Consider the following 13,201-nt stretch of genomic DNA (forward strand, 5'->3'; position numbering starts at 1 on the left):
TGTGCAATTCACAATAAGTTGCAATTCACTTATGCCAATGAAAACTAGTTGCATAAGTCCAAGACCTACAAAGGTTCCCACTGCGATAGCATTAGACTTTCTAGTGAACATGTGATAGCATTATTGCTTCCACAGTGCACTTGGAAAGATACATCTTATTGACATCCAAACAAAACAGCTGTTAGTTGTTCTATCAGCTTTTCTGAGAACTGGGCTAATTAATACAATCGATTCATTAATTCAAGTTATATTGAATATGAAAAGTAAAAGGGAAAAAGGAACTCAAGACAAAGAGTCACCCCGAATCAGTCACTTGCTGATTTTCAGTCAAGATCAAAGGGAAGAATCGGGGCCCCTGGGAGGCTCAGTTGGTGGAGTGTGTGACTCTTGATCTCAAGGTTGTGGGTTCAGGCCCCACGTTGGGTGTAGAAATTACTTAAAAATAAAACCTCTAAAAAAAAAGATCAAAGGAAAGAATCAAAGAGTAAGAACAAAGGGAAAAAGTATGGGGGGTGCAAAGAACAGAAGAGTAGCTCACCATTTGGGTAACCTGTTTGCACATGTTCCTTCGGGAGCAAATCCATCTAGTTTGATAAGATTGTAAATCATAGCCCTACACCAGACATATGTATAGTCAATTAAAAGATAGTCACCTGGGTGGCTCAGTAGGCTAAGTATCCAAATTCAGCTCAGGTCATGATCTCACAGTTCAAGAGTTTGAGCCCTGCCTCGGGCCCTGTGTTGAAGGCTCAGAGGCTGGAGCCTGCTTCAGATTCTGTATCTTCATCCCTCTCTGACCCTCCTCCACTTGTGCTCTGTCTCTCTCAAAAATAAATAACCATTGGGGCACCTGGGTGGCTCAGTCGGTTAAGCGTCCGACTTCAGCTCAGGTCACGATCTTGCGGTCCGTGAGTTCGAGCCCCGCGTCGGGCTCTGGGCTGATGGCTCAGAGCCTGGAGCCTGCTTCCGATTCTGTGTTTCCCTCTCTCTCTGCCCCTCCCCCGTTCATGCTCTGTCTCTTTCTGTCTCAAAAATAAATAAACGCTAAAAAAAAAAAAAAAAAAAAAATTAAAAGAAAATAAATAACCATAAAAAAAAACTAAAAAGAAAAAAAAAGAGATAGTTGCCTGAGTTCACCCACAAATCAAGTGAAGTTTATGACTTGCTCAAGGCAGAGTCCACAGGGTCAGAGTCCAAATCATCAAGCTAAAAAAAAAAAAAAAAAGAAAGAAAGAAAAGAAAAGAAAAGAAAAGAAAAGAAAAAACAAACCAAAACTAGCTGTTCATGGTCTCATTTCTCAGATATTCCAGTCCAATAAAATCTAACTATGTAATTGATATGGAAAACAAACAATTCTTGTTTATAATAAGAAAAAATTTAACCTTCCTCAGACCAGAAGAGGGTAGAGGTGAGGGAAAATAATGCAACACACATTTAGAAATATATAATTTATTTATATTCACTGTAAGACAGTTTCACATTTGGTACACAGTTACCAGAAGAGATGGAACACTCCCAGAGTTTAACATGGTGTTATATTGCTATCAAACATTGTTTACACTGAGTAAATTGGGAAACACTTATCTTCCCCTTAAAAAAATTTAAGGCTCAGTTTCCAAAAGGTAATTTTACCACCCATTCTTCTGTTTAAAAAACTGGGAACATCCTGAAATAAACCTCAAAGGGGTAGAGGGTGAGAAGCAGCACACATGCCTGGCTCACTCATACCTCCCCTGAAGACAAAGTGATTTTTTTGTTGTTAAAGCCTCCTCCTGTTTGAAAATATGCTTCGGTACAAAATCAAACAAATGCATAAATGGGAGAGGCACGACATATAGGTCTCTACTGTAACCACAAGGAAACTTTAAAGCTTTACCACCAGTGGCCAGCTAAAAAGTTGTTTATTCAAAACTTGCCTACATACAAACGCACACACACAGTAACCTGCATTCACCTTTCTTTGGTAAAGCTCACCAAGTAATACTTCTCTTCTGACACACTAGTAAAAAAATATTTACATTTGCTTTCAACTTTCAGATCAAGTGGCCACAAATCTGTCCTTTCTCCTAAATAGGATCCTCATTTTTCTTTTCAACCTTGCAGTGGAACACAACCGTGGCAGTAACCTTGAACTGATGTGTACTCCCGCTGTTTAAGTGATTGGCGGAGGGGCGGGGTGGGGAGGAGTGAGAAAACGAATCATGAAAAGAGCCTGGGGGATTTTTTTTGAGAATTGCCATATCAACAAGTTCCAAACACAGTGAGTTCCAAAAGTGTTTTAGAAGCACTTTTTCCTGTACAAATATTTCATTCAATCAACAATGACTTCATCATTTTACACAAGACAGAATCTGTTTAAAGTCAGTAAACTACCTTATAATTCATGAGACTATTGCTATGACAACAAAAGCCAAAAAGGGCCCCAGATGGGTTCTGCCTCTGGCGTAAAGAGGTAGAGACAATTCATCCTACAGAAAAGATTAACATTAAAAAACAAAAACGGTAAACCAAAACAATACTCCACTCTCCCTCTCACCCCACCAAAAACAACACATTCCATTTCTGGGGCTAGTTCTGGTAAGCCAAATTTTATCACCAGGGTGGGATTCAGTCTGATTCAAAGAGATCCATTGCCTACAATCATCTTGCTGTAATTCTTCTGCTGCTCTTCCTTAAAGGTGTCCTTCACCTTTGCTCTCTTCAGCCCTCCATCCCTGGGAACAGAAAGGCAAATAAATGAAAGATATTCCCAGCAATGATGTAAAAGCATTTGCTGTTAACACACACTGTGTGGTGCCATGACACTTTAAGTGGCTGGTCAACAATGGGGCAAAGCACATGGGATTTGGAAGCAGAAAGACCAAGATTTCAGTCTCTGTTCTACTGACTAAATGTGTGTTACTCGGGGGAAGGAACGATCTCTCTGATGCTTAATTAAAATATAGAATAATATCTCCACTCAGTTTCCTTTTAGAAGTTAGGGTTGCTAGGGGCGTCTGGGTGGCTCAGTCTTTTAAGCGTCGGACTTAGGCTCAGGTCAAGATCTCACAGTCCGTGGGTTCGGGCCTGCGTTGGGCTCTGTGCTGACAGCTCAGAGCTTGGAGCCTGCTTCGGATTCTATATCTCCCTCTCTCTCTGCCCTCCCCCACTCGCACTCTGTCTCTCTCTCAAAAATGAATGACCACTGGAAAAGAAAAAATTAAGAAGTTAGGGTTGGTATATTCAATATTTGGAATTTACATGTTTTTTTTTTTTTAACTTTCTAAATGTTTATTTATTTTTTAGAGAGACAGATTGCAAGCAGGGAGGAGCAGAGAGAGAGAGAGAGACAGAGACAGAGAATCTGAAGCAGACTCCAGGCTCTGAGCTGTCAGCACAGAGCTAGACGCAGGGCTCCAACTCACAAACTGAGAGATCAGGACCTGAGCAGAAGTCAGATGCTTAACCAACTGAGCCACCCAAGGCACCCCTGGACTTTATATTAAAACTAGGATTGTTTGCCTGTCTTTTTCTGCAAGGAAAGCAAAGTATTGTTTTCTTTCATCCAATAAACCTATGTCTTACTAGAAAACCCATATGGAAAATTTAAGGTACACTCAAATAATGGTGAGGGTACTGTGTATGTACCGGTAAATTCCTTACAGATAAATGGGTTAATCATTATTCAAACCAAAGCCTTTCTTCCTTTCTTTCCTATGTCTACATAGGAAGACATATGGAAAATACATAGAAAATATAGGAAAGACACAGGAAAATACAATGAAAAGTTGTATTTTCATTCAAAGCACTACATATTTCAAGCATTTATGATCTCCCATATTACAAAACAGACTCAGGATAAAAATGAACAACAAAATCATAAATTGCATTTAACCAGTAGTTAGTGCCTATGTAAGTAGCATTCCTTAATTCAGAGTCTGTGAATCTTTGAACTCTCTCCATGGTGGTGAAAACACAGAGCTGCCTGGGTTATAAGGACTCTGCATGCCTTTCCTTCTTTGGTCAACGCAAAGGAACAACAAACTGTAAGCTCTGAGAGGAGAACTGGACTATAAGGGGCCACGATCTCTCTCCTCATCTAATGTTTTTGATTTTAACTCCTAAGCGCATAGATGGTGAACTTGCTTACCTTATACTGTACCTGTTTAATTTTAACCCAGTTAAACACAAATGTTTACCAAGTGCCTTCTGATGATGATGAATGGATCACAGGTTAGCCTGTAAACTCTGCCATGAGGACAGAACTTGACCTACAAACAGACGCCCGCCTGAACCACTGCAATGTTTTGGCCTCTGAAGTCAAAACCAAGACTCAGCCTGCCAGTGAGTCCTCAACTTAAAAACAGACTAAAGTCCACACATCTTCCAGGGGCTCAGATGTAGGAAATTTCCATGAAACAAAGTTATAAATTGTTATTAGCTCCCCAGAATTGTCCCCCAAAGCCTCTTTTATCCAGAAGAGCTGCCTCTAACTATTCATAGCACTGATGTGAATTCTGAATAGTAGGAACTAAGTGGGGGGGGGGGGGGGGGGGGGGGAGGCAGAAGAAAAGCCTTTCTTTCTTTCCTAAGGTCCAAGCCAAAACTGGACAAAACAGTTAAAAACATTTGCCCTTGAGCATCCTGACATTATTTTGATGCAACTATCCCAAGCACCCAGGTATCACACACAGCTCTGAGCACCCCAACTGTGACCTGCCCCCTCTAGAGACTTTAAAGTTTTACCCAGTTCCCCTTTGCAATGGCAGCAGACCTGAGCTCCTAAGGATAGCAGTAACCATATGTAAAAACCTGTTTAAGATGATACAACCGAATTCTCATTTAATCTAGGAAAAAAGCCATGTAGACATGTTAATTCATACTCAGTGTGAGAATGACAGGTACACCTGGAAAGGCAGTGAGACTTGCATATGGCCCAATAAAAGGAAATTGAAAAATTCTCAAAATCTGAGAGATTTTCTTTAAGCCAATCTGATTGGGATCTGTCCTGTGGCTGACTTCCTTAGGCTGTTGTCTTTCAAGACTTTCTTCCTTTCTTTGGTGTCTGAGGCTACTGATCCCAAACTCCCAGATTTTCATATGGCTTCAGGGCAGGAGGAGGGCTTTGATGTCAGGTGAGAGGAAGCAGAGTAAAGAACTGAAAACAATGAGGAAAGAGGAAGCCAGGTCCAGAGTGAACTTGGATTCACTAGGGCATTGATAAACTAGGACATGTGTAAGTCTGTCATTTCATGATATTATGATGTCTGTAATTTAGTTTCACCTATTTCAGCTTAGGTAGTGTGATACAAATGTTAGTTTTAACCTATCTTGACCCTAGTCCTGGCCTTAGGGCCAGTCAAGTTGCCCTAAATCAAGAACTCATACTCTGGGGATGATCAGCCAGACATTTAATTAGAAGGCCGCCCTCCAAAGGTGTCACTATAAGGCTTCAGCTATCTTTGTCTCCCATCAACTTCCCAACCTTTGTTAATTCACCTAATGAATTTTAGAAATGGGTTTTCACTACAGAAATGATTGGTTTCCTAATTAGCATAACAGACGCCAGAAACAGGTTTCTTGGGTGAAATTGGTTGTACTTAAGGTATACGAATGGATAAAATATTCTAGAGACATTCCCCACCTTTGCATAAAGGAGTATAAGAACCCAGCAAGCCCTTATTCCAGAGGCTAATTCCTGAGCAGTCCCGGATCCCTCTGCAGTTGGCTGAACTGGCTGACAACCTGACTCAGTCAAATCCTGCTCCTAGAACATAACTATAATTGCCTTAAGTGAACTTTTCATGCAAAGTGTTTCCAAAACACCAAAAATGATAAACAGAGGGACTTTATTAAACTTACAGGATTTGAAGTATGAACTGTTTTTTTTAAAGTTTATTTTTTATTTATTTTGAGGTGGGGGGAGAGAGAGGGAGAGAGAGCGAGAGAGGCAGAGCAGGGGGAGGGGGCAGGGATAAAGAGAAAGAATTCCAAGGAAGCTCTGCACTATCAGCACAGAGCCCAACACAGGGCCCAGACTTATGAACCATGAGATCATGACCTGAAACAAAATCAAGAGTGGACGATTAACCAACCGAGCCACCCAGGTGCCCCAAAGTTTGAACTGCTTTATGCAAGCTTGCTAACATAATGTCTGTGTGTGTGAGAATTTAATCTCCCACTATAATGTAGGTATATAGTTAACCCTCACTGATACAGACTAAATGTTTATGCCTTTCCCGCCCCCCTCCATTCATATATTGAAGCCCTAACCTCCAATATTTAGATGGTATTTAGAGAAGGGGCCTTTGGGAAGTAATGAGGTTTAGATGAGGTCAGAAGAGTGGTCACGAATCTTCAAGATAGGATTAATGTCTGTATAAGAAGAGACACCTGTGAGCTTGCTCGCTTCTCTCTCCCCATACTCATACAAAGACGAGACTGTGTGAACACTAGGCAAGAAGACGGCCATTTGCCAGCCAAAAGGGAGAGAGAGTTCTCACCAGAAACTGACCTTGCTGGCACCCCAGTCTCAGATTTCCAGCCTTCAGAACCGTGAGAAATAGTTTGTTTTTTAAGTCAACCCCATATATGGTAGTTTGTTATGGCAGCCCAAGCAGACTACTACACTCCCCTACATTCAACCTTCCTCAAACAAAGAAAAAATTAAATCCAAAGTTTCCGTAACTAAAACATTTCACTTATTTCCTTTCAAGTTTTTAAGTTTTCTCTAATTTAGTTATAGCTAGCATTAAATATGAACAAGCCTATAAGTTGCCCCTTGCTCCCAGGGTCCGTTCTCCAACCCCAAATCCATTCTCACATTCTTCTTCAGTAAAAGAACGCTAAATTTCAGCTAGACACATGGCCTCCCAGAACAAAGACGGCATTCTCCAGCCTTCTTTGCGGCTGCCGTCATATAACTTGAGTTCTAGCCAATGGATACAAATGGAAGTGGCTGGTCCAACCTATAATCGTAATAATGAGAGGGGTGTCCTTGTTTTAAGTCTTCCCTACTGGCCATTTTTTGGACACATGGAGTAGCCCTGAAGCCATCAGCCTGCACCCGAAAGTGGAAGCACACTGTGAGGATGGGATACAGAATGACCTGTTATACGAGCCTGTGCAGCCTGTGTTTAAGCAAGAGGGATAAACTTCTACCTTATTTAAGCCATTGGTATTTAAGTAAACTGCTCTTTCAGCTAAACCTCTGGCTAGCTAGCACAATAAATGACATTACTAAAGACGATTTTTTTGGGGGGTGCCTGGGTGGTTGAGTGTCCAACTCTTGATTTCAGCCCAGGTCATGATCCCAGGGTCATGAGATTAAGCCCCATGTCGGGTTCTGCATTGAGCGTGGAGCCTGTGTCCGACATTCTCTCTTCCTCTCTCCCTCTTCCCCGCTCGCTCACTATTTCTTTCTCTCAAAATAAACACACTTCTAAAAATAAATAGATAAATAATGCAAAATAAAAGTGATTTTTTTAATGAAAAAGAAATGATAGTACGTCTAAAAAATTTCTTACCAGGGAAGCTCAGTCAATCCTCCTTGCACAGCAATAGCAGACTTAACCCTGTTAGCAAACTGGACAGCATCTTCTCCTTCCTGGGGAAAAGAAAATTACAAGTACATCCTGGGAATAGAGTTTTCAAACAATTCTTAAAATATCTCACAATCATTTAGATTTCTTTTAAAATGTAAGAGTCACCTTTTAGCTCAGTTCTGTTCTCAATCATAGCAAATATTTGGTCTGCCAAGAAAATGCAGTGCTGTAATGTTTAATTTTTAGCGTGTACATATATTATTAGCCTTACCAATATGTAACATTCCATAATATTTGTGGGTTCGCTAAACCAACAGCAAGTATAAAAACCATTACGGAAAAGAGTTTCTGAATATAAAAGAGCCTGACTTGCAGACAGCCAAATACATTTTGTTTTAAATGACTCGTTTGCTGAGAAAGCAGAAAGGAAGCCCAGCTCTTGCTACTGTGAAGAAGGCAGGCACCCAGGTTTTCAGGGAAAAGTGTTCTCCCCTGGATCTGACTGGATAAAGCACCAAAGACCAGTTGTTATCTATGGATACCTCTCTGGTCATGGGGGGCATGTACCACACGTCACAGACGATGGCCCAGCTGGTCATCATTCGAAGCAGGTAGCTCACCATGTTGTATTTACTACTGTTCCAAAATGCATCCCCAAACTGAGGGTTATACTGGGGGAAAAAAAAAAAAAAGAAGAAGTAAAAGAAAGAAAAAACATTGCAGTCATGAACTAAGTGATGGCTTATCCACATTAGTGTTTCCAAGGCAACAGGCCAAACATCTCTACTGAACCTCAAGAGAAAGAGAAGCTACTTTGCTTGATAGAAATGATCAAAAAAGTAAACCAGGCCAGCTAACTCCTCTGACCAGAGCCCCAGAGAGCTGCAATAAGAGAGTTATCCACATGAGTCTTCAATATCTGTCTCCCACTTCACTGAAATTGAGTGAAAGTAGGCACAGTACCTCTTTTGCTTATTACCGTGTCCTCAGTACTTAATAAAATGCCTGGTACACAGTCCCCTGGAACCCATCTGTATATGTACCAATAGAGACAGAATGATTGAGCAAACAGGGCAAAATGTTGGTGAATCTGAATAGAGTATACAAATGCCTTAAGGAAGACTTTATACACAACAGGTCTTTAGAATATGTTGGTTGGCTAAATATCTCTAACATAATGGCAACACAATATTTCCACCAAGTAACGGTATAACTGTGAGACAAATTACATGACATCTCTGAGACTCAATTTACAAACTGAGAAAGTTTAACTAAAGTTGTGGTTTCTAAACATTCTGGGTTAGCAGCAAATTTCCAATCCTTTTCTTCAATTACATCTCATGCAGAATCCCAGGATATAAAACAGATTTGCAAAAAGGAAAAACAGATGTGGAGAAAAGAGATCGTTGGTGCACTGCTGGTGGGGACGTAAATCAGTACAGCCACTATCGAAAACAGTATGAGAGCATTCTCAAAAAGTCAAAAATTAGAACTACCATATGATCCAGCAACCTCACTTTTGGGTATGTATCCAATGAAAGTGAAAACAAGATCTTGAAGAGATACCTGCCCTCCTATGTTCACTGCAGCATATTTTTCACAATAGCCAAGATATGGAAACAACCTAAGTGTATGTCAACAGATGAATAAAGATGTGGGGTGTGTGTGTGTGTGTGTGTGTGTGTGTGTGTATACAGATGACATTTGTGACAACACAGATGGACCCTGAAAGCATTATGAGGAGTAAATTAGACAGAGAAAGGTAAGTACTGTATAGCCTCATTTATATGTGGAATCTAAAAAAGCTGGACTGATAGAAACAAAGATTAGAAAGGTGGTTACCAGGGCCTGAGGAGAAGAGACGGCACAGTGGAGGAACTGGGGAGATATTGGTCAAAGACAACAGACTTACAGTTATTAAGATAAACAAGTCCTGGGGACCTAATACACAGCATGGTGAATATAGTTACTAACACTGTATATTGTACACCTTAAATTTACACAATGTTATATGTCAACTATATTCCAATAAAGCTGGGGCAGGGGGAAGAGTGTACAAGCACTTGTTATTCTTACAGATTTTAACACTGAAGTTATATCAAAATAAAGTTACCAAGTCACTCCCCTTTGGGGAGCCTCGGGGCGGGGGGGGGGGGTATATCTGTTTTACCTTAATTGCAACTGGATGTATGGTTCCTCCAATTTCAAAGCTTCCCTTTTTAAACATCATGACTGAAGTATTGTTGATGCAAGTCCCTGCAGAAGGGAGAAAAGGGTATGGTGACTATTTTTAAAGGCAGTTTTTCTCTTTTCAACAAACTTTTAAAAGGAATTATTTTGACACAAAATAAAATATTCAAATCCTAGCAAAATTGGAGTTTACTCTTATTTCACAAATCAATCCCTGCTTAATTAAGTAACTCAACAGTTCTAAGCAAGTTTAAAAACAAACTTTTGCTTTGTTATTAAATACTCTGGAGATAAAAGTTTTGCACAACGGGTGATAATTTTAATACTTTAAAAAATACTTTAAAAAATTAGGAACACTACCTATCCAAGTTCATTACCCAGAAATAACTTTTAAGATCAAAGAGGCACCATGCCTTCCATCAAATGTCAAAAGAAAGCAAGGGATTATTGGCTCAGAGAAGGCCATCCCATTCCTATAGGACAGCAGAGATCTGGACTAAGAGTGAACTTCTAGAACAATCTGATGCCTCACATACTTTTGGTGCTGGTTGTTATGAACTATAGCTTGGTAGGCAGTTACCCTTCTTACCTTCAGGAAAGATTAATATGGGTAGTTTTTTCTTATCAGCAATGTGTTCTTTTAGTCTGTGAAGAAAAATAAAGGATCAGAATGCTACCTTTATAAAAATAGAGGTGGGAATCCACTTTGGTGTTTACACTCCACTAGCACAAATATAATTGTATAGCAATAAGGAGGGGGAAAAATAAGACATAAGTAAAGGGATAAACTCAAGTTGGTCCCTTTCTAAAAAGCATAATGCTATCTGTACTATTTTAATTCCTCTCATTTCAAAGTGAGCAGTTTTCAGTGCCTTCTGCCTACTCTTAAAATAGAACGCTAGGCAGTCATGTGACATGAGCTCTGGAGCCCCCTGTGTCATATAGTTTGTACCCTTCTCCATGTACTTATATTTCCTCATCTGAAAAATGAGAATACTGATCACTGGAACCTATCAGGCTCATGGCCATTGAGTGTAAAGAAATTCCTTAAATGAGTCAGGCTCAGCTTTCCTGTGATATGTAATAGAGATGCCAGAAAGCTGAGAACATGGAAGTTCTTCCAGGCTTAGGTCCTGTCTCCCGTGCAGCCAGCTTTATATTCCCAACTGCTCACCAGAAACTGGTAAGACTGAGAGAGAGAAATTACAGATACCCGTGTCCCATGTTAAATAATCTCAAACTGGGGAATGGTTTCACTAACCTTCAACAGATTTCAACAAGTACTTTTCATCTTACTCTTAAAAGCATGCCCTACCTTCAAGTTTCTAGAAGCAATAACCAGATGGCCTTCACTTAAAGGCCTCAGGCAAAAAGCTGTTGTTTCCCAACAAAGGCTGCTGGTAGCTCCTCTCAATCCCAAGCCCCAGAGATTTCTTCTGTTCCATAAAGAGCATTAGCTCTGCCAGTCTCTTGATGGATTTAAATGATAACAGACATTCAGCAAACAATCAGCCATCTATTTACTCAGCAAACAGTTACCAATTATTTAACTTTCGTGGTAGTAAGTTTTAATTCTGAAAATTCAGTGACTGGACTATACCTAAGCCACAGCAATACAAAATGTATGGGACTTCTAATCTCATCCTATAACCCACTATGACTACAGAATTCAAATTTTTAAGAATGATTCAGCAAAGAAAAGTCAACCACAAAGAAAACCCCATATATTTTAGGTTTTATCCTTCGTACTGCTCTGCTGTCTTTGCAGGAAGGCCAAGATTTATCAGATTTTATGCTACCCCAACACCAAGCAATGTCTCTGCTTACCGCTTAGTGACCAGGTGTCGATCTTTCATTTCCGATCGTTCAAACCAGACATGCGGACAAGCCTTCACCATGGCTCTCTGAATAATTCCCATCAATCCACCGTGAACCTGGCCAACCTAGAAGTACCATTAGAAAAAAAGAAAAATGTCCTGAGAAACTTAACAGAAACCCATGGGGGAGGGGAAGGGGAAAAAAAAAAAAAAAAGAGGTTAGAGTGGGAGAGAGCCAAAGCATAAGAGACTCTTAAAAACTGAGAACAAACTGAGGGTTGATGGGGGGTAGGAGGGAGGGGAGGGTGGGTGATGGGTATTGAGGAGGGCACCTGTTGGGATGAGCACTGGGTGTTGTATGGAAACCAATTTGACAATAAATTTCATATATTGAAAAATGAAAAAAAAAAATAAAAATTAAAAAAAAGAAGTTCTCATAATAAGAAAAACATTTGCAACTATGTATGGTGATGATGTATGTTAACTACATTGATTTTGGTGATCATTTCAGAATATACACAAATATTGAGTCTTTATGTTGCATACCTTAAACTAATAAAATGTTCTATGTCAATTACACTGCAATAAAAAATAAAGATCTAAAAAAAAAGAAAAAAGAAAAAAAGAAAAATGTAAAGGCACAGATATGCAAAGAAAGCTTTTTTTTTTAAAGTACCAGTAAGTTCCTATTCCCCACGAAGAGAAAAGATTGGCCTTCTTCTACTGACTGAAGTTCTTAGTCTAATCAAAAGATATGAATGGCCAGATATAAGCAAAAAGTGTTCGTTAGTAGCACCTTTGAATTTAAACTGTGTTCCTACACTAGTTATAATCTAGCTTTAAAAAGTAAAGGTCTTTCAACTCAGTCAAGATAAGGGAAATGCAAATTAAAACTACACTGAAATACCATTTTTCAATCATCAGACTGACAAGGACTCAAAAACTTAACAATGCACTCAGAGCCAAGACTACAGAAAATGGCAATCGTACATTGCCTGGGATGGTGGAGATTATAACACCCATAGAAGAAAACTTGGCAATATCTATCAAAACTACATACACATTTATCCTTCAACTCAGTAAACCTACTTCTGGGAATTTACTCTGAAGATATACCTCCAACAAGATGAAAGTACATATGAACGAGGCTTTAATTGTAAGATTATTTGTAATTTCAAGATACTGGAAACTACCTAAATATTCAAACTTTAGGAAATCAGATGAATAAACTATGATACATATATGCAATAGAGTATCATGCAGCTGGGAAAAGAGAAGGTTGATCTCTATGACTGATAAGGCGTGATGTGATTTCCAGGAGATACTGGTTGGGGTTCTGGTTTTGTTTTCTTCTAATTTAATTTTTTTTTTTTTAATTTGAGTATAGTTGACACACAATGGCACCCTAGTTTCAGGTGTACAACATAGTGATTCACCATCTCTATACATCATGCTTTGCTCACCAGTCAGGCGATACTGTTAAGTGAAAAAAGCAAATTGCAAAAAAAGCAAATATAGTATGCTACCTTTTGTGTAAGACAGAAGGGGAAATATATGTTATATAATTACATATATATATGTATATATATATACATATATATATACATATATACACATATACATACACATATACATATATATATATTATATACATTTCTACAAAAAGAAAA

General features: G+C 39.3%; 1 protein-coding gene across 5 annotated transcripts in view; it reads right to left on the bottom strand.

The window, feature by feature from the left end:
* Positions 1–1,434: 1,434 nt before the first annotated feature.
* Positions 1,435–13,201, bottom strand: part of GPAT3 (glycerol-3-phosphate acyltransferase 3) — a 64,440-nt gene continuing 52,673 nt past the window's right edge. For all 5 annotated transcript variants that reach the window (XM_006930997.4, XM_045056155.1, XM_019829293.3 and 2 more), the window contains 6 exons: positions 11,542–11,657; positions 10,304–10,359; positions 9,695–9,780; positions 8,067–8,195; positions 7,507–7,586; positions 1,435–2,715 (listed from right to left, as the gene is read on the bottom strand). In XM_006930997.4, coding sequence (XP_006931059.1) covers positions 2,619–2,715; positions 7,507–7,586; positions 8,067–8,195; positions 9,695–9,780; positions 10,304–10,359; positions 11,542–11,657 — 564 coding nt within the window. In that variant the 3' untranslated portion in view covers positions 1,435–2,618. The remainder of the gene's footprint in view (positions 2,716–7,506; positions 7,587–8,066; positions 8,196–9,694; positions 9,781–10,303; positions 10,360–11,541; positions 11,658–13,201) is intronic.

The sequence above is a fragment of the Felis catus genome, chromosome B1 (assembly GCF_018350175.1).
Source record: "Felis catus isolate Fca126 chromosome B1, F.catus_Fca126_mat1.0, whole genome shotgun sequence".
Lineage (NCBI taxonomy): Eukaryota > Metazoa > Chordata > Mammalia > Carnivora > Felidae > Felis > Felis catus.